The sequence below is a fragment of the Caretta caretta genome, chromosome 12 (assembly GCF_965140235.1).
Source record: "Caretta caretta isolate rCarCar2 chromosome 12, rCarCar1.hap1, whole genome shotgun sequence".
NCBI lineage: Eukaryota > Metazoa > Chordata > Testudines > Cheloniidae > Caretta > Caretta caretta.
Genome location: NC_134217.1, coordinates 10566754 through 10588886, shown reverse-complemented (window position 1 = coordinate 10588886; position 22133 = coordinate 10566754). Strand labels below are relative to the sequence as shown.

Genomic DNA, 22133 nt, shown 5'->3' with positions numbered 1-22133 from the left:
GCACTTCCCAGAACAAAACAGGCTCGTTGCTGATGGTAGTTTTGTGTGAAAAGAGAGGAATTCCAGTTCACCTTAGTGATCATTGGTTTCAAGACTCCGATTTTAGAAATGTGATGTGAAGGCCTTATCACAATGGAAAGAAAACCTAGAACTAGGGAAGAATTTCTCATCCCTTTTAAACGGATAACATGGCTGGGAAAGAGGAGAACTATTGACACCACAAATTATAACGGTGTTATTTTTATTATTACTGTTGACCTGTACAGGAGACTCTGAGGCTGCACTCTGGTTCTTCATATTAAGCACAGCAAAGAAATGTGTTAGCGGTGGCAACATAAATCAATACTAAGAGCTTGGCCCAATGGGAGGGAAATTTACATAGTGAAAGAAAATTGAGGAACTGTTTTTGTTTTTCCTCCAATAGTATATCAGTGCAGTGTCTAACCCAAGCTTCTGCACATGTTCACTCTCTCAATAGCTAGACTTATTCTTCCTATACAGTTGTTTTGCTTGCTGTAACACATTTAATAGAAATGCCCATTAGAAGACCTAAATATGCACTAAATCACTTAAATTCACTGTCAGTGCTCAAGCAGTCATCAGTGGATCCAGCCCCAAATATTAACTCTGACCATGCCAATAAATATTCTCTTGCAATCCTCATTTTGTCCCCTCCCCAAGTACAAAAGGAAAGAGATGAGCATTGTAGCATAGCTCACTATATCCCCTTTCTTTCTCATTTGGTAGCTATGCCTTTAGTCAGCATGGCTTAATACTGTACAAATTCTAGGTTTTAGAATTATAGAAATCAATTATAGAAGGGAATTTTATTCCAAAAATTAATAAACACTTGTCACTTCAGTCTTACTAGCAGTGTTGACAAAGACACTGATTTGAATTTGTTTAGCCTAAGGTAAATAATATAAAATCCTTTTATCCATGCTGTTACTCTCTTAGAATCATAGAATACCAGAGTTGGAAGGGACCTCTGGAGGTCATCTAGTCCAACCCCCTGCCCAGAGCAGGACCAATCCCCAACTAAATCATCCCAGCCAGGGCTTTGTCAAGCCTGACCTTGAAAACTTCTAAGGAAGGGGATTCCACTACCTCCCTAGGTAACGCATTCCAGTGTTTCACCACCCTCCTAGTGAAAAAGTTTTTCCTAATATCCAACCTAAATCTCCCCCACTGCAACTTGAGACCATTACTCCTTGTCCTGTCATCTGCTATCACTGAGAATAGTCTGGATCCATCCTCTTTGGATCCACCTTTCAGGTAGTTAAAAGCAGCTATCGAATCCCCCCTCATTCTTCTCTTCCGTAGACTAAGCAATCCCAGTTCCCTCAGCCTCTCCTCATAAGTCATGTGTTCCAGATCCCTAATCATTTTTGTTGCCTTTCGTTGGACTCTCTCAATTTCTCCACATCCTTCTTGTAGTGTGGGGCCCAAAACTGGACACAGTACTCCAGATGAGGCCTCACCAATGTCAAATAGAGGGGAACGATCACGTCCCTCGATCTGCTGGCAATGCCCCTACTTATAAACCCCAAAATGCCATTGGCCTTCTTGGCAACCAGAGCACACTGTTGACTCGGCAGCAAGGGCACACTGTTGACTCAGCAACAAGGGCATGCTTATTTCATGCTCCTTTATCATGGCTGTACTGATTACTTACCTTTTCCTGTCTTCACTGCTGTCCACCTGTTGGTTAAGTCCCCTGTTTCTCAGTTTGAGCAGAGTGGAGTTGCCATAACTGTTGCTACTCTAATGCAAATTTTAGAGAACAGTATAGCTAAGACTTTTTCATTTTGGTAAACAAGCATCAAATTGTTCTCAGTCCTTTATCACAATGTGCCTTTGCCTTCAAACCCTCATCACATAAATATTTTCTTGTTCATCCAAGGAATTTTATGTCACTCCAAGACAGATTAACTTAAGTGATAAGATGCTAAATATAATACTGTTTTACAACTACCTACAAATAACTGGCAAATAGAATTTGATGAGATGTAGATATGTTTGATTTAAATAACAGTGCAGCCTCAAGGAGAGAGAGATTATAAAATTTAAAAAAACTTGCTAATGTAGTACTCAGGTTAAGACTTTAAATTTGCAACAGCAGAGAATTCAGTGTTATAATTTTCATGAAAAGAAAAGGAGTACTTGTGGCACCTTAGAGACTAACCAACTTATTTGAGCATAAGCTTTCGTGAGCTACAGCATCCGATGCATCCGATGAAGTGAGCTGTAGCTCATGAAAGCTTATGCTCAAATAAATTGGTTAGTCTCTAAGGTGCCACAAGTACTCCTTTTCTTTTTGCGAATACAGACTAACACGGCTGTTACTCTGAAACCTATAATTTTCATGGTAACCTTAAACTCATTTGCATTGAATGGGCTGGATTCAGAAGTACAAATGAATGGAGTTATTGCAGATTTACATCATATAGCTGAAAGAAGATATCACCCAATGTTTAGCAGACAATCACACATTGCCATTTAGAATGAAATGACAGCAACCAAAAGGAAAATAACCATTGACTTAGAAGAAAAACTGGTGTGAGTGTGGGGGGAAGGGAGGGAGAACATGCTTCAAACCTTGAGTAAATATTAAGTATATTTTTACTTTTTTGTCTCTACAGGTTTTTCATCTGCCCCATCTGAGATTCATTATGGTACCTTGCAGTGAGCAATGACCTCCTCTGAAGACTATAGGTGCCAAAAAGAGAGAGACAGTGGCCTTGTTTCCCTCGTACTTGACAAAGTGAAATGGTGCTCTTAAGGTGATAAGTGTTTACTACACTTGCAAACCCAAACTGTTGGCTGGACAATTTTTCCCTGACTTCCACCGCAGTGTTCTGATGGACGGTTGACAGTGACATCATGTAGTAGTCCCTGAAGTGTTGTCATAACTGAGTTGCAATGGTTTTATACACTTCCCCATTTCCCAACAGCTTTCTATCAGTTCTGCATTCCTTTTCCTGGGGCCTGATTTTCCCATGTTATTGGTTTGCAGATAGGCTTGTGGCCTCCTTTGTTCCTACCACCTATGAGAAACGTCAAAGGGCAGATGATCCATGCTACTTTCAAGCACTCTGCATCATTATTACCACTCCCATCTACTTGGCACTGCTGGTGGCATCTCTTCCTTTTGCCCTGATTGGCTTCTTGTTATGGTCACCTCTCCAGTCAGCTAGAAGGCCATATATCTACTCCAGGCTAGAAGACAAGAGCCAGGTCAATGGAGCTACACTACTTACTGAATGGAAAGCTACAGGCAATGGGAAAAGCTTCTGCTTTGGTAGTGCCAATGTTTGTCTGCTACCAGACTCTCTGGCAAGATTTAACAATGTGTTCAACACACAGGCACGGGCTAGAGAAATTGGGCGGAGAATCAGAAATGGGGCAAGCAGACCACAGATAAAAATATATATAGATTCCCCCACTAACACATCCATCAGTGCAGCCAGTTTCAGCAGCTTGGTCTCTCCCCAAGTTGGAGATAGCACTAATCGTGCTGTCAATGTAGGCATCAAAAGGACATCATCTATGGAGTACAAAGGAGACAATTCTGGCTCAAATAACAGTGAGGATAGCAGAGATGCTAAAACTGGAGGGGAACCAAATGAGGGAGAGGACAACAACACATGTATTGTGCGCATAAGTGGGGAGGATAATGGCCACATTTCAGACCCAGAAGCGGATGCCATTAGTGGCCAGGCTCATATCAGTAGCCCAGCAGAACAGTCATTGGAAGGTGAAAGAGAAAGCCCAAAGGGTCAAATACCCAACCATAAACAGAAAGAAGGAGATTCTGGGAGTTTAGACAGCTACACTGCCTCACGAGAGTCCCTGGTTAAGGTTCGCATTGGAGATGGAACAGTGGACCAAAGTAACATTAACAACAAGCTCCTTTACAAAGCTTCGGTCATGAAGAAGACCTCTGTGAGGAAAAAGAAGCATATGGATGAAATCTTTGACCATGAGATCTCTGCTTTCTTCCCTGCCAACTTGGACTTCCTGTGTTTGCAGGAAGTGTTTGACAAAAGAGCAGCAGAGAAGTTGAAACAGCAGCTCCATCACTATTTTGAATACATTCTGTATGATGTTGGGGTCTATGGCTGCCATGGCTGCTGTAGCTTTAAGTTTGTTAACAGTGGCCTGCTTTTTGCCAGCCGCTACCCAGTTATGGATGCTGCCTATCACTGTTACCCCAATGGAAAAGGAACGGACTCCTTGGCTTCCAAGGGGGCCTTGTTTCTCAAGGTAAGGCCCTTTCTTTTTGAAACCCGTAATTGTCTCTAGTGCACACTTGGTTATAAATAACCTGTACTATTGGTCAATAAACTTTGTTAGAGATGGGTCAGAGAAGCAGTTTTCAGATCTGGATTACATTTAGGCTAGAATTTGTGGTTTAGGGAATGTACTAAGGTGATAGACGTGCATGAAATGTTGAAGATTTGGGGGTAGAGTTTGAGTTCAGATTTAAGGGTGTCAAAGTATCAAGCTGTTCTCTTGGGATTTTGCTCTCATTTTGACGAAATCTCTTTTTAATAAAACATGTATGCTTTAAATAAGCCTCGAGAGACTCACTAACAGGTGAGGGATAATGATGCTAGCATTCACTCGCACTGTGTGTTTACAGAGCAAACTGGGGATGTTTGAGGGACAGGCAGCCTCAAAACAAAACAAAAACTAAAATTATTTCAAGAGATATGTGAACTGTCTTTTTAGCATGTAATGATGCCTCTGCCATTGTGTGAGGTGACAGTTGATAAAGAAGTAAGCAAAACCAAAGGAAAATGTTTGGCACTGAAAATTATGATAGTAGTTTATGCAGAGTAAAAGATGTAGTGGAGGACAGTGGTGAGTACCAAGTGCAAAACGAGTGGACCAAAAAGTCTGGGGAGCCTGTTTCACGTAGTGACTATTCAAGAGGGTTGTCTTGTAAAATTTTCCAGGCTTTGGAGAGCAGGTCTGAGATGCTTCTCTTTGGGAGGACAGTTTTCTACAATCAGAGTGCAACTGCCCATTCTGTTTTCCACATCAGAAGTTTGGGAGCATTATGTTTTTTTCACTTTCTTAGGACAATTAATTTAAATAAGATGATAGTTGTGAGAATATATGATCTGAAGTAAAGAGTTGTGCTTGTCAGAGTCAGAGGAGGCAGATACTAGACATCTCCATAAAATGAGCTGGTTTTGCAAGACTGGCAACATATTGTGTTGAATTCTTATGAGACTGGCTGTATATCTCACCGGAAACTACAAAGCACACCCCTTCTCATTTTGGATTTGACCAAGAACCAAAACTGTAAGGCTAGACTCAGATCCAGGGTTTCTAATCCAAACGTATCCAAAAATCCCCAGGAATATTAGATTTTAGGTTCTGGCCTTTGACATAGTGTGAGGAGTTTTCCCAGGGTGCAACCTGGACTGTGGGTCTGCTGAGTCATCCTGTCCCACCAACCTGGGCTCCCTCTTACACTGTGATGCTGTTGGAAAGCTAAAAGCCTCTGGCAGGTACTGCACTTACGCAGACATCCACAGGCAGGGACACACCCAACTGAGTTGCACGAATGCTTCTCCTAGCCACTCATGAACCAACAATAGAGAGGCTCCAGCAAATTCCCTCCAGCTCCCCAGCCTTGCACCCCTGAACTGTACTATCTTGCCCTGGACAGAAGCCTGACCAGTGTAAGTTCATTACCCAGTCTGCCCCTTCCTTGATTTTGAGAGGACACACACTAGCCTTTGTAAGCTGAGCTGAGATTTCCCAAACACTTCATCCAAAACACATTGTTTTAGGTAAAATATAAAACAAAGGTATAAACTACAGAAATATAGATTTTAAGTGATTATAAATTGTAAGTATAGAGCTCAAGGTTGGTTATCTAAGAAATAAAAGTAAATTTGCTATCTGAGTACTAGAATCTAAACAGGATTTGAATCGAGCAGTGTCTCACCCTGATAGTATAAACAGGCCACACATCTTCAGTACTCAGGCTGGAACTCTCCTCCAGCCCAGGACCACCCTCCCCAGTTCAAAGTCTTTGTCCTCCAGACATGTTTCCAGATGTTGAGTTGTGGGGAGAGTGAGGCCAAGTAATAATGTCACTTCCCCTCTTGATAGTTTCTTCCAGCTTGCTGGAAAGATCTATGCTTGTGACATGGAGATCCACCCCCATTGGTCAAGCAGCCTCCATAGTCTACATGATGTCTCTGAGAAGTCTTCTGGGATGGTTGGGAGTGTGGATTCCCTTTAACAGACCATGAACACATCTGGCTACTCCATTGTTGTACCTGAAAGGCTGGTTGTGGGTGTTCCCAACCTCAAACATATTTCAGTAACACACATAGCGCAAAACTTCATTACTTCACATACAATGATAGCACATACAACCTAACAGGATATTAAAGTTCAACAGATCAAGAATTTTAAAATGATACCTCACAAGGCATACCTTGTACAAAACATCATCATTATGTGTCAGTGGTGAATATGGGGGTTCCAGGGTGCTGCTTTAAGGTACAGAGTGCCACATATACCTCCAGTTTAAGAATTTTCTCCAATAATTTAAGTCCAAGGTTTCATTTACAAACAATAAAATGTTTCAAGTGCTCAAGCAGATACATTTTTCTTGCAGAAGTGCAGTTTAGATTGTTCAAAATCCATTGTTGCAGTAGTCATTAAGAATAAGAGACTGAAAGTACAGCTTAATAAGGTTCAATGCAAGTAATGAACAATGGGAGCTCCTGTAATTTTTTCTGTAAGGTCTATAGGTGAATGGATAGCTGATAGAATGTTTTGGTAAACCCTAATAACAATCAAATCAGAACCTTTAAATATGGGAATTAGAAGACAAGCAAACATACACATACATACGGTATATAATTTGTAATCATTTACCATTCCTAATGTATATTACATATTACAGAACCAAAATCTGAGGTCTGTACACCATGAGCTAATGAGGTTCACATTTTGGACCTGAATTTTGTAGCCTGAGGTATGTTTATCAATAAAAAAAGAACTAAAGTTCTGTCATCATTCAGAGCTGCATACATAAAACAAGTATAAACTCTCTACAATATGGAAACTACTCAGGTCACAATGATTCCACTTCAATTTGTGCATATATTAAGGATTAAGAGATTGTTTTTAATCTGCTTTCAGCTGCCCATTGCTGCGTCATTGATTTGTTACCCTGCTAGGAAGTCAGCAGTGTTTCCATTCCCCTTGCAGAAAATTAAGCCTCTTTTCCAGATACCATTGGGATAATAGACTTAATTATTGATTCAAGTTCTTAAAGTCACAGTTTAGTAGGGGATGAGGGACCAATTTACTATAAAGACTCCAGAAGGGCCAAGATCACTTAAATTGGTACACATCTCAGACCCAGCTTGAAAACAATATTTGTTTCATGCCTGTGTGATTCTGACATATTGTATTTTATTCCCCAAATGTTTTTATTCTGAATTAAGTATACTCTGTACTATGAAATGCTTTTCAGTTTGAATTGTACATTAATGGTCACAGGTCATTTCTTGCATCAGAAGATGCAGGATGATCTATATAGTTTAGCTTTGACACAACTTATTTAGTAAAAAAAAGTTTTTAACACTTCACAAACAGCAGAGTTTATGTATTACTGAAACGGTAACCTACAACAAATGAGGGGCTTGGATATTATGGGCCTGAGCCAAAGACCACTGAAGTTAGCAGGAATCTCCACTGATTTCAGTGGGCTGTAGATAAGGGTTTATATGGGGATGTCTGCATCTGTACAGAACATATAGTCCTGCAGACATCTCTGCAGCTGGGAAGTGTATTTCCTGCGGGAAGCAAATACCATGCAATGGAACACAGCCTGGAGGACAATTGGTGTTGTAAAGCTCTAGAGCTCTTATCACGGAGTGACATAATTCATTTTGTTGTGTTTGGAACAATAGTAATGAGATTTCATAGGACAGACAACTGTGTTTTTAATAAGAGCTTAACTAGACTACATGTGAGGAGAGGCCATTCTAGGTAATTTTCAGCAGATCTCTGTCCCTAAAAGTCATCCAAGTGCCAGTACATTAAACTAAGGGAGCACTAAGTTAAATCATCACATCATCAGCATAAAATCTGTCTGATTGTAAAATACTTTTTTTTGCCATGCCTGAAAGTTGTCTTTTCAAATTAACTATTTCATAGAAAATATGGTGACCATGCTTAACAGTAATACAGGAGAGCAGCATCTGAGCTTCTCCCTTGACCATGGGGGAGCCACATGGCCATGAGGTAATCAGCTGCCTATTTCCTTCAAGCTGGAACATGGTGTGTCTTACAAGAGTTATAACATGGAAAATGTCCCTGACATAATGCCAGGTGTCTGGCAGTCCTATTCTCCACTAATTTTACAGGCTTCATCATTTGGCTCTTCTTAGTCTTATCTCATTCTTCATTCTCAGCCTCCAAATGCTCCCTGGAACCCCTCTTCAACTTGCTGTCCCCCACATGCTCATTTTGCAAATATATTCCCAAGCAATCCTCATCTATCTTCTCACAAAGTACATTCTTTAGATCCTATTTTGATTTTCCATAGTCATTTGGGAGCCCCTGATTGGAACTGGATGTCGCTAGTTTCCAGATTAAGATTTTCATTTGCTAGTAGTTATTCCCAGATTGCTTTGGACCATATTCAACCTAATCTGATTTAAATTAAGGGTTTATCTCAGCATGAGTCCATGTAGTCTTGTTGAGGAAGAGCCTAGCTGCTCCCCATTCTAATTTCAGGGATGGAGTTAAAATTACTCTTTATGCAGGCAGGCATATTGCAGGACTGTGTGATTAGATTCTGTCTGCTTCATGTGGAAAGGAGAACATGCTGCCATTTTAGGAAGAGGAAAGCTATCTCTTTCAAAAACAGAGTAGTACTTCAGAGTCTTCCTCTTACCTCTCCTATACCACAGATTCAGCTCTCAAGGTAAAAGAGGAATGACCTCTGTACTGTGGGGGAGAGGCTGGGGGAGGGGGGGAAGAAGAGTTGATTGGGGTGAGTGTCATGGGGTTATGTATTTAATCATGTACAGTTTCCAGCCATCATGATGACAAACTCTTAAATCTTGCAGAATCTCAGAAAAAAAGCTAGCTTCCAAAATCAGAAGAATGTTCACAGGGGAAAGGAGGGTGTGGGTGTGTGTCTTATTTTATTGGTATCATCTGTCCCCTGCTACAGAGCAAATGCAGCATGAAGCTAGATTAAATTTAAATTAAATTCAAAACTGTTTGAAATTTGAGTGGCTTTTGCATTACAAAATGAGACTATTTCACCAAAAAATTCCCTACATTTCACACACTTGCATCTTTGAAATAAGCCCTTTTTCCAGTGAAGAGGGAGCTCTGTTATAAATTAGGATTACCCTGCCCCCGATTGGGAAGTTCTGGATTTTGAGGGGCTTGTGTAGACAAACAATATAGTTTATCTGGGGCTATAGATAGCTGAAGTATCAGTAGTAGTATCTGTAAAACACTCAGCTCTTACCTTGTGCTTTTCATCTATAGATCTCAAAGCACTTTACAAAGAAAGGTCTGTATCATTATCTCTATTTTGCAGAAGAAGAAATTGAAGCACAAAAAGCTGATGTGACATATTCAAGGTAACATAGTAGGTCAGTGGCAGAGCCAGGCCTAGAGAGAGAAGAATGGAATCCAGAGCCTTTTAATATTGGTTCAAACCTAGCCTTGATCAGTGGTGGCTGACTTGATGCCAGCTGACTGCTTTTCATAGGCCTGTGTAAAGGTGGATTTTATAGTCCATCACAGAAGCCACCATCATCCTTGGCACTTTGGCTGGCAATTTCATGAGCTAGACCACGGATTAGGCATGGAAGCTTGAACTAATTTCTCCTCTGTAGAAGGTGATATCTCCAGGTCAAGATTAAGGCATTCTAATAGGCTTGGCAGAACTCAATTTTTATTATTTTTCGAATTTTGACAACTGGTACTGATTATTTTATTTTTCCTGATTTTTAATTATTTTTACAGTTGTGGGAAATGGAGGGGGTAGAATTGGGATTAGGGCTAGGGCAGCGCTGACAGCAGGGCTACAGGGGGTTGCCAGAACTGATAGCAGGGTTGCAGGGGGCTCCCTGTTTGGCAGCGGGGCAAAAGACACCTGGGCAGAATGTGCAGGGGAAACTGTAGTCCTGGGCCAGCATATCAGAGACCCTGGGCCAGGGTTGCAAGGAGGAAAACAAGCTCTGGGCTGCAGGGGAGGCCACCCCACTGCTGAACAGTTCCTGCCCAACGTGGGCTCCAACACTCTTGGCTGGTGAGTAAGTGAGCAGGGCCATGACAGCAGAGCTGCAAAGGGCTGATGACACTTGATCCCAGCAGGTGCAAGGTGTAGAGAAGGCTGCAGTCCTGGTGGGGCAGAGTAGAGACCCCTGGCCAGGATTGCGAGGAGGAGGAGGAAGAGGGAGATGAGCCTCCGGTCACTGGGGATACCTCCCCACTTGAACAGCTCCCTCCCTGGGCAGGAGCCATTCAACAGTGGGATGGCCTCCCGCACAGTTGAGGTTTGGCCTTCTCCTGATGGCCCTGTCTTGGGGTCTCTGCTCTGCCCTGCCAAGACTGCAGCCTTCCACACACCTTGTGCCTGTAGGATTCCAGTGTCACTGGCCTGTGGCTGTGCAAGGAGCTGTCTGCAGCTCCATTGTCCTTCCCTCCCTCCCTCCCATAACTGCAGGGCTACAGAGGGTTCTCTCTACTGCTGCAGGGTTGGTGACACCCAATCACTGCATGCGCAAGGTGTTGCACCGAGTCACTGTTGGAATTACTGTTGGAATTTTTTTGTGATTTCAGTGTGTGAGCTGAAATCCATGTTTACTGACATCTCTCAATTTAATTAGAATCCTGCCAAGCCTATGTATTAGCAAGTCAGTGAGGGGCTGTTGCTTCCTGTATGCTCCATGTTCTGTTGGTAAGTGGAGAACTTAAGTCTTCAGAACTGTCAACCCAGCACCTTGTTCCCTTGAACCTCTGGCAGGGTTCTCCATCTCAAACATTGAGGGCCCCTTTGGTACATAATAACAGAGATCTAGGAGAAAAAAATTCTACTCACATCTAAGAGACAATTTAATAGGTAATGCATTAAATCAACTGGTCTCTGCTGCCACTGAAGACTAATGAGAAAAAGTTACCAAACACTCCAGAAAACCAATCCATTTTCATACTCTGACAACTTGGGCCCTGCCGACTCTGCCTTGGATTTGGTGACATTGTGTTCTAGCACAGAGTTCCCCATTTGTTCCCTCGGGAAACAACCTCGGACTCTTTTGCAGATTTTACATCTCCTGTCATATCCTTTAATGTTGTTTCACTACAAAAAGGGGAGAGATATCTTTGCAAAGTATGACTGGCTCACATGCTCTTCTGTGCTCATGATGATGTCTGTGAATGTCCATGGTAGTCATGAACTTTGCTTTAGCGTGAGTGCATTCACACACAAGTTGCAGTGGGGGAGGTTTAGATTGGATATTAGGAAAAACTTTTTCACTAAGAGGGTGGTGAAACACTGGAATGCGTTACCTAGGGAGGTGGTAGAATCTCCTTCCTTAGAGGTTTTTAAGGTCAGGCTTGACAAAGCCCTGGCTGGGATGATTTAACTGGGAATTGGTCCTGCTTCGAGCAGGGGGTTGGACTAGATGACCTTCTGGGGTCCCTTCCAACCCTTATATTCTATGATTCTATGATTCTAAGCACACACATTTTTTTGTCCTACACTCAGCTGAAGAATAACTTAGTATCATAAATTTTATATAAAAGAGAATGTGTTATCTCCACTAGGTAAGGGAAAAAATCAGTCCATTTTTATTCTGAACAAACAGTGCACTGTATTTGTCAGAAGGTGAGGTCTTACCCGCAACCTCTTTTAAGCATGGACTTTGTCTTATCCACTTGTTCTACCCAAGAGTGTATGCCATAAAATTTGTCCACTTCCCTGCCACTGAAACTCCAATGCTCTTCCAAGCTGGGTTCTGATATTTGATATTTTTTATGTCTGCATTGTGATATCATTTTGTATCCTATGACCTAATCTTCTTTCCTACCACGGTACAAGTTGGGGATCTCAATCTCCCCATCTCACTATAATACATTCTGGCTAATATTAACACCCTGTCTCTCTCCTCTTCTGAACAAAGAATAGCACAGTGCTGTAATAAAGTGTCCTGGTATGTGGACATCTTTACTTACACGCAACATGCTACAGAATACAGCATGTCCTCAGTTACTATGTATTTGTGTCTATTTCATAGATGCTTACAAATACAATGTTACTGCATAGAACAGGAAAATGGCTTAAAATAAACAAGTTTATGTAATGGTTTAGATAAACTCAGAAACTTGTATATTTCTGTATTGACAGTGGCCTGTTCTTTATAAATCAGTGTTTTTGCTGATAGGACAAAGATAAGAAAATATTTGTGAGTTCTCATCAGGGATCCTAGTTTTCCATGAAAAAAACCAAACTTCTTCAATAAAAAAACATAAAAATCTGCATTTTTCCATAACTAAAATGAAATCTGACCATGGGAGCCCTGCCGCCCGGCCCTGAAGCATCAGTTTCCCATATTCCTGTGTGAACACTAGTGGTATGGGGTTCTACTGTATATGGTTTTTTTTTTTAAACCAAATGTAAAAATTAAAGGTTCTCTGTAAAAACGCAAATTTTGCATTTTTTCATGGCAAATAGGTTTCTAGGATCCCTAGTTCTCATCGACATAAGATATTTCTACACTGTGACAGCGCCTGGATAAGCTAACTTGGGCTTGTGGGGCTTGGGCCACAGAGATAAAAATAGCAGTGTAGATATTCAGGCTGAGGCAGGAGCCCTGGCTCTGAGACCTATCTTCCTCATGGGGTTCATGGAGCCTGGGTACCAGCCCAAGCCTGACTGTCTACACTGCAATTTTATAACACCCCTGAACCCAAGTCAACTGACTCAGACAAACTGCAGTTGTCTTTAATTGAAGTGTAGCTACACCCATAGTTTTTCTCATAGAGCAGTGTGTTCTATGGCATTTTGCCCTGCATTTGAGTGGGAAAACTATGCCACCACCTAATCTTAATTCAGAACTCTCCGAAGTGGAAGTTGCTTTGAAAAGGAGACTCCGGTTGTGTGCAATTTCAATCAAATAGGTAATGGAGCTTTCATCCACAGTGTCGTCTAATAATTGTTTCATAGTAGCAGCAGCAGCAGAAGCATGACATATAGAAAAGGAGTGTAGTTTCCTTGCAGATCAAGCACCATCTGATCCATAGAAATGTAAGGTTGGAAGGGGCCTCAAGAGGTCACTAGTCCAGCCACCAGCCCCATGTTGAGGTAGGGCCAAGTAAACCTAGAGACCATTACTGACCTGTGTTTGTCTAACCTGTACTTAAAATCCTCCAATGGTAGAGATTCCACAAACTCCCTTGAAAGCCTATTCCAGTACTTAACTATCCTTATAGAGAGTTTTTCCTAACTCCTCCTAGCTTGGTGTCATCCACAAATTTAATAAGCATACTCTCCACTTCATTATCCAAGTCATTACTGAAAATGTTGAATTTTACTGGACCCAGGACTGACCCCAGCAGGATCCCACTAGATATATCCTCCCACTTTTACAGGGAACTATTTATAACTACTCTGAGTATGGTCTTTCAACCAGTTTTGTACCCCCCTTATAGAAATTTAATCTAGACCACATTTCCCTAGTTTGCTTATGAGAATGTCATGTGTGACTGTGTGAAAAGTCTCACTAATACCAAGATATATCCCATCTACTGCTTTCCCCCCATCCAGTAGGACAGTAATCCTGTCAAAGAAGGAAATTCGGTTGGTTTGGCATGTTTTTTTCTTGACAAATCCATCTTGCCTATTATTAATTACCCTGTTATCTTCTAGGTATTTACAAATTGATACTGTTCCAGTATCTTTCCAGATATTGAAGTTAGGCTGACTGGTCTATAATTCTCATTGTTCCCCTTTTTAAAGAGAGGTACTATATTTGTCCTTCTCCAGTCCTCTGGGACCTCACCTGTCCTCCATGAACTCTCAAAGACAATCGCTAATATTTTCGAGATTGTTTCAGCTAGTTCCTTAAATACTCCTGGGTGAATTTCGTCAGGTTCTGTGACTTGAATACATGTAACTTATCTAAATATTCTTTAGCCTGTTGTTTGCCTATTCTGGCTTGTGTTCCTTCACCCTTGTTAATATTAACTGTGTTAAGCATCTGGCCATAATTAACCTTTTTAGTGTCAAGTTAAACAAAATAGGTATTAAACATCTGAGCCTTCTTGATGTCATACATTATTACCTCTCGTTCCACACCAAATAGTGGACCTGCACTTCCCTTCTTCTTTCTCTTGCTCTGAATGTATTTATAGAACACCTTCTTACTGCCTTTTATGTGCTTTGTTAGGTGTAACTAATTGTGTCCCTTTTTGATTTTGTCCCAACATGCTTTTGCTATTCTTCTGTATTCACCTTTAGCCATGTTCCCACTTTCTGTAGGATTCTTTTTGATTTTCAGGTCATTAAAGAACTACTGATGGGACCATATTGGCTTTATGCTATTTTTCCTGTCTTTTCTTTGCATTGAGATAGTTTGCTATTGTGTTTTTGTGGTGTTGTGTCTTTGAGGACTTGCCAGCTCTCCTATATTCCTTTTTTCCCTCAGACTTTCTTCCCATGGGACCTTACCTACCAGTTCTCTGAGTTTGTTAAAGTCTGCTTTTGTGAACTCCATTGTCCTTACCTTGTTGTTCTCACTCTTTCCTGTCTTTAGAATTACATATCCTTTCATGTTCACTTTCACCCATATTGTCTTCTACCATCAGATTCACCTGTTAGAAGCCAGTCTAAAATGCCTGGCCTCTTGGTTACTTCCCCCACCTGCTGAACCTAGAAGTTGTCCCCAGTACAGTGCAAGAACTAAATGGAGATTTTGTATTTTGCTGTATTACTTTTCCAACAGATACCTGGGTAGTTAAAGCTGATCTCTGTGTAGGGCCCTCCGATGACCTACGTGGATGTTGACTCTGTGTCCATTACTGGCAATATTATCATGCAACCAAAGCTTTTGGTGACCATGTGATTGTTGACCCTGTAGCAGCATTTCTTGATAAGCATGTTGTGTAATTTGTTGGATTCCATCCTAATAATGCATCTGTATCAAGAAAGCCACTAAAACCGATCTAGTCCTGATGAATTGCTGGTTTCGGCTACAAATATGATCACCACTTCACAATTTGCTTGAATAAATACATATTTCCCAGACAAAAGCTATGTTTAAGTAGAGTTAAAGGTAAGAGTAAATATCCACAATTTAAGGTAAATTACAGGGATGTTGTAATTGTTCCAAAAATAAGCTTTATAGCCCCAGGAAGTTCACAGGTTAAACTTAAAAGAATTGCAAACATCTTAAGAGTATGTAAATGTAGAGTTAAGACATTCAGACAACCACTGAGAACAATGAGCACAACTGTGGTTTCAGTCCCATTGAGAACGATGGAAGATGGCTGCCATTTTGAAAGAAGGCAGTTATTTGTGGAATTCTCAGCAGGAAATTATTGTATCCTTCAGCCTCTCCTGAAAGAGAAACTTTCAGCTATGAAGAATAATGAGAAAAAGTGACCATATGTCCTAAAACAAAATATTCAAATGTAAACAATGCGCAAGATTACAGTGAGTTTTAAGTATATCAGAAGTTTGAAGGTGTTTTGTTACTGAGCCATTGGGGGAAGGAAAAAATAAAAAATAAAATAGAGTGAAACTGGTTGCTAAATTTCTTTATGAACCCATAGGAATTTCAATTCCTAAAGTAAGGAACAGATTTACTTGTAAATTCTCAGAAATTCATGCTTTACTCAGACTCTTCAGAGTAAGTGCTGTAGTTTTAGTGAGGATACACTATATTTTTCATACATTCAAAAGAAGAGTTTTAATCTCTACTTCAGGTGCACAGCACAACACATCCTTAATTATGGATTTACTACTAATATCTCCATCATAGATTATAGGATAGTCAATGACTCTGAATGCAGCTGATTCTATTCCAAGTCTGCTCTGAAATGCACTTTTTAGCATTTGTCACTCCCTGGAGGTTTCTTTTAGCTGATCAAAGAGGAGTTCCTTGAATCACCCTCAAGGGAGAGATTTTCTTTTTATGTTAGTGATTTAAATAGCTTTTACTTTGATAAAAAGAAAAGGAGTACTTGTGGCACCTTAGAGACTAACCAATTTATTTGAGCATGAGCTTTCGTGAGCTACAGCTCACTTCATCAGATGCATACCGTGGAAACTGCAGCAGACTTTATATATACACAGAGAATATGAAACAATACCTCCTCCCACCCCACTGTCCTGCTGGTAATAGCTTATCTAAAGTGATCAACAGGTGGGCCATTTCCAGCACAAATCCAGGTTTTCTCACCCTCCACCCCCCCACACAAATTCACTCTCCTGCTGGTGCTAGCCCATCCAAAGTGACAACTCTTTACATAATCAAGTCGGGCTATTTCCTGCATAAATCCAGGTTTTCTCACATCCCCCCCACCCCCATACACACAAGTTTCTTCACTCTCCTTCACCAGCTCTTCCTGTTTCTTTCCAGACAGACTCCCTGTTTCAATACCACATTCAACAAATACCTATGTTTTGTAGAACAGTAAGTGGTGGTGTGATTACAGATACCATAAGTTACCATCATTTAGTTTTATTTGTATGATTGATTTGGAAACTTTCTTCCTGAAGTGTGGAACATTCATTAGGTGCTTGTACTTGTAATGGGTTATGGAAATTGTACAATCTTATTACCCTATGTTCCAAGCTCACAAGGTGTAGTTTGGATATTTATTCCAATGCATTTGAACCATTTGAAGTCTCTCTTTCCCACCTCCCAAGCCATCTAACTTCTTCCTTTCCACCTGACCTTATCTTCCATTTCCCAACAACTCCTGTAACCCCAGTCCCTAGATCCCTTTTCTCAAGCAAAGAGCTTCCTCTCACCAACACCCAACAAGTTTCTTGACAACCAGCTCCCCCTTTTTGATGCCCAACATGCCCCTCCTTCAGTGACATCATATTTTATTATCATCTTTATTATGATAGTGCCAAAGGGCCAACCAAAAATGCATCTCCACTGTGCTAGGTGCTGTACAAACACATCATAGTAGATGGTCTCCACCCCAAATAGCTTACTATCTAAATAGACAAGGCAGACAAAAGATGGCAAAAGTTGTAGAAACCACAAGCAGAAAGAGCAGTGTGATGGCAGCAATTGTACTGTTTTTGTTGCACTGCGGTGGGTTTTCTTAGGATGGAATCAGCTGAATGGAAGAAGGACTGAAGAGGACTGGGCTGGGGAGAAGAGAGTAAGGAGGGGCAGGTGTGGAGTAAAGTTAAGATCAGTGGTTTCTGGAACTTGCAACATTCAGGAAAGCAGCCAACCCAGAGTAGGTGTTTAGATTTGCTGGTGCTCCAAGATGGATTTCAGCATTGGTAGGAAATCCATCTTGGATTTGGGACTGGGAAGGGATGTGAATGTATGTATAAAGGTAGCTAGCTTACTTATTTTGTGAACTGAATAAAAGATTATTTGGGGATCTGGGCTGAGGGTTGGGATGGTTCTTGAGTTTTTTTATAAATTTGTTACCCGCATACCTGCAGTTATCCTAATATGTATAAAAGGGGCATATACTGCCATGCATGGTTTTGTTTAGCAACTTTTAAAAGCAGTTCCATTTAAGTCAGGTAGGTGACCTAAATATTTTCTACACACTCAACTTCTGTCATCATATAGTTTTAATGCAAAAAATATTTAGCGTCTGCTAGGCCTGGATGTATCAGACACTGGTATATTTTGGGGGTTTTGTTTGTTTTTAATACCATGTATCTCCACTCTGTTACAATTAATATCTTTAAGAAGGATATTTTTCCCTCTTTAGTGACAGGAAAGTCTGAATTACCGGCCCCATCCTTTCTCTTTTTGCACTTGGGAGAAGTTAAAATGCTACAAGGATAGAGCATGGGTGGAGAGAGTATGGAACATAGGTGTATCCTTTCCACAGCCAGTAATTGCCAGTTAATGGTATTGATCATATCCAAATAGTTTCACTTTCCCCCTTCACTCCACTTTAAAACTCCTGCAAATCTTGCTAGTCCTATTCTCCCTTGCAGTTGTTTCTGCATCATATTTTCCCCCCAACTTCAATGTGAAGTCAACTGCTGTGACATGAACTCAGAGCAGTAGTTGGTAGGATGGGTACCAAAGAGAGTTTTGAGCTAATCTCACTAACATTTTAACTTACATGTAATTTATTTAAATTTAATGTGCTTAAATAATATAGTAATAATACATTAATTATGTTATGTTAATAATTTATCTCCTTTAGAACTACAACAGATCCCTGAAGGCAAGAGAGACAGAAAGCTGCCAAAATAGTAAAATAACGATTTTTGCAGATCTTGTAGAACCTATCTAAACTAACCAAGAGAGACTACAGGCAGATAGTGTAGGAATAAAATATATCTTCTTTGGAAGCTACACAGTCATTAGGCTTGGTCACCTAACCCATAGGATAGCAATACAATGGAATCACCAGTAGAACTGGTGGACGTTTTTCCATTGCAGCTGTTTTTCAATAGAAAATTTAGTTTTGACTAAAAGAAATTTTTATGAAAAAAAGACTGCTTTCTGCAGAAAATTTAGACTTCTAATCAAAGAGCAGAACAACCAAAAAATTTTAACTGAAAATTTCCAGACAAAACTCAACAACTTAATTTGGACATGTTGAAATACTTTTTTAGACATTTCTGGTCAAAATGATGTGGTTCACCATTTGTAAATCAAAATATTTTGACTTATTTCAACCTTAAATCAATTCCAGTATAGGAGAATTCTTTCCTGCAATATATTTTAAGTGCTTTTTCTAATCTAGTTTAGATATTCCAAGCAATAGGATTTCCACCACTTTTCTTGGAGATTATTCCAGTCTAATTGATCTATGAGGAAGATTTTTCCTGATATGCAATCTAAATGTTCTCTTCTGGTAGTTTCATCCCCTTATGCTTAATTATACCTCTCAATAATCCCTCTGCATTATTGGTTTTTACAGGAATTGTAGATGGACATCGTGTCACCCCTTAAATATTGAATGTGTATATAGCCCTTCACTCATGCCTCATAAGTGAATCCCTCCAACCCAGCAATCATTTTGTTGTTCTTATCCTTGCCAATATGTTTGTACCATTCTGGTTCTTAGGTGCCCAAAGCAAATTCAGTATTGTATTCGATTTATGGTCTTGCCTCTTGACTGCGAGTTGAAAAGATAGGTTGTAACTTCAGCATCCTGCAAGATTTCTGAACCCAATCCTGAAAGTGAAGTCTTCAATTAAGTATATAAATAGCTTTGCCTAGTCACAAGAGCTGAGATAGCATCAGGAGAAGCAATTACTTGAAAAAGAGAAAAGGAGAAACTGAAGGGAGAAGATAGAACACATCTCTTAACAATAGGAATTAGGGTTTGTCTACTGGGAAGAAATTGCTCAGATATGCTGGTCAATTTCCCTGGCTTAGACATGTCCCTTAGAAAATGTTTTGCCATGGGAAATCGTTGAGGCACTTTTGATAGAAGTATTCATTAGGTGATTTGTTAAAAAAAATTGAGAGATTACTATAATGGAATATTCTTACTCCAATCACAGGGATAAACTAGATACTCCAGTTTTTTCCCTTTACTACGTGTGTTGTCTCTCAATATGTATCTATCTCTATTAGCTTTTATATAGAGATAGATATATAGCTTTTATATATAGATATACAGACTCTCTCTCCCTCTCTCAGTAGCTCTGTCTATAACATATAGTTCAAACTCACATTCTGTGTTCTTCTTGAGATTTCTCAGCATTCCCTTGCATTTGAGCCACGTTGACGGAATCTTATTAGGAGGATTTTCCTGTAGTGGTAGCCTACTGTGCTTTATATATTATAAAGTCCTATTTATGTGTCATGCTCCTGTTCTTAATCTGGGATGCTTTATTTCCATGGAAAATAATAACACCATTGAGTCTACTTATATATCAGAATGGAAAGCCCCTGTTTGAGTAGTTTGTTTGAGCAGCAGTGCTCCTAAACACAATTTTTGTTGTTAAGGAGAGAGAATTATTGCTGTAATCTCATACCACTATGCTTGTCAGCTTGAGCTAGTCTTACCTCACAGTATTAAGGTAACTGTCTGGAGTTTTGCCATGATGTTAGGCAAATTTATCATGGAGTTCTATCATTTGGAGGTAAATCTTCAAATTAACTCATCACTATGACAGCTTGTGTTTTGTTACTCATTATAAAGACAAATTTAGAATCTGAATGGCAGCCAAACCCTATAAAATGAACGATTTTTCTCACCCTAACAGAGGGTGCTGGATGTATACTGCATCGCACAATTCTGTCTTTTGGAGAGATTTGTGGCATTACATTGTTTTCTCCCCTTTTCCAGCTTGGGGCTTGTAGCGAGGCGGTCACCCTGCTCTGGCCCTGAAGGGGTTAAAACAGCCCTGGGAAAGGGCTGCCCCGGTGAACCAATAGGGTAGGCTGATTGGAGAAGCAGCCACAGTTTGGGCCACATCCCAATCAGGCCACAACTGGCCCTGTATAAGGGCTCAGGGAGGAGCTGGGGGACACTCTCTCTCTAGCTCTTGAGAGAGATGGACCTGGCTGCCTGGGAGAAAAGGGTACCTAGAGTGGAGCAGGGCTGGGGAAAGGCCAGAGGAGCTCCAGCCTGGCAAGTCCCCAGGCTGAGGCTTTGTTAAAGGCCTATGCACATACTGGGGCTGGGAGGTGCAGCCCAGAGATAGGCAGAGGCACCAGGTCCAAACCTCCTCGCCAATGATGAGTTTACAGATTGCAGTCTGCCCCGGTGAGCAGGGGCTAGATGATGACTGGCAGTAGCCACTGAGATGAGGTGGGGATAGAGGGTTGGGGGTTCCCTTGGGAGGGGAGACCCAGACTGTGGGGTACTGCAGTGGGCAGAACTCTGAGGTAAAGGGGACCGGAGTCTGGGAGGGACACGGGGCCAGCAGCAGGCGAGACACCTGCCTGCAGATGGCGCTCCATATGCTGGAAAGCTAATTCCCAGGATGACCAGCAGGAGGCACCTCACCTGTGAATCGTCACTTCACTACAGTGCTCCTCGGAAATCAGTTTTTAATTGCATGTGGGTATTGTGAAAGAACAAGAATTTGTATATTAATTTAATAGTAGCATGGAGATAAGTGATGCCAACAGTCCCTGCTCAGGAGCTACAGTGCTTATTGGTGAGCAAAGAGTTTACCATTCCCCCCCAACCTATGCTAGCACATTTCAATATGGGTTTAAAATGTGTGTACCTATTTCCAACCTTTCTTATGTCGGCACCTAAAAGATACAAAGATGTGATAGAATTTGACTGTTATTTTGCAAGTAATATCTTGGGGACTTCTATGTATCCCCCTGGGAGGCAGGATATCAATGTTCTCCAGCTCAGTATGACAGTCATGCCAGGATATGGTAACTCCAAGTGACGCTCGATCAAAGAGCAGCTCAGAAAAATCTCACTATGACCAGTCATGTGATGAAATGAAAGTGGCTCCCTTAGCTCTGGCACTCAAATAACTGTTGCTGTTAGCAAGCATTGTGGATTTTTTGTTGCTGATAATGAGTATCTGTTTTGTCACAAGCTTTATTGGCTTGATTTCATTTATGGGAAGGAAAGAGGTAAGTCACTAGGGAATGAGTGTCTTATTCTATTAGGCCCAGAGTCAGTGCTAGGGTATTTTGGGGGAGTAGTGTAAGAAAAGAAGGAATACCTTTTGTAGAGCTTTTTATTGATTTCAGTCTCCTGTGAATCAAAATGAAAGAGTACCAGAGCTGTTCACTGATTTTATAGTTCACAAGTGGAGGTCCAATGTAAACAAGGAGCAACAGAGACTTATGCTTGTTTCCTAATAGAATTGCCTCCTAAACCCTTTTTGAAATAAAAAGATCTTTTCAGAGCCTTACTAGCTGAGTAACTAACAAGCTTCAGATTTCCAACAGTGTAACAGAGATCAGAATCTGTCC

General features: G+C 40.8%; 1 protein-coding gene across 1 annotated transcript in view; it reads left to right on the top strand.

Moving 5' to 3' along the window:
- Window positions 1-22133, top strand: part of SMPD3 (sphingomyelin phosphodiesterase 3) — a 251983-nt gene that overhangs the window by 179227 nt on the left and 50623 nt on the right. Inside the window, exon 3 of the mRNA XM_048870564.2 lies at window positions 2643-4266. Within this exon, the coding sequence (XP_048726521.2) occupies window positions 2923-4266 (1344 nt within the window). The 5' untranslated portion in view covers window positions 2643-2922. The remainder of the gene's footprint in view (window positions 1-2642; window positions 4267-22133) is intronic.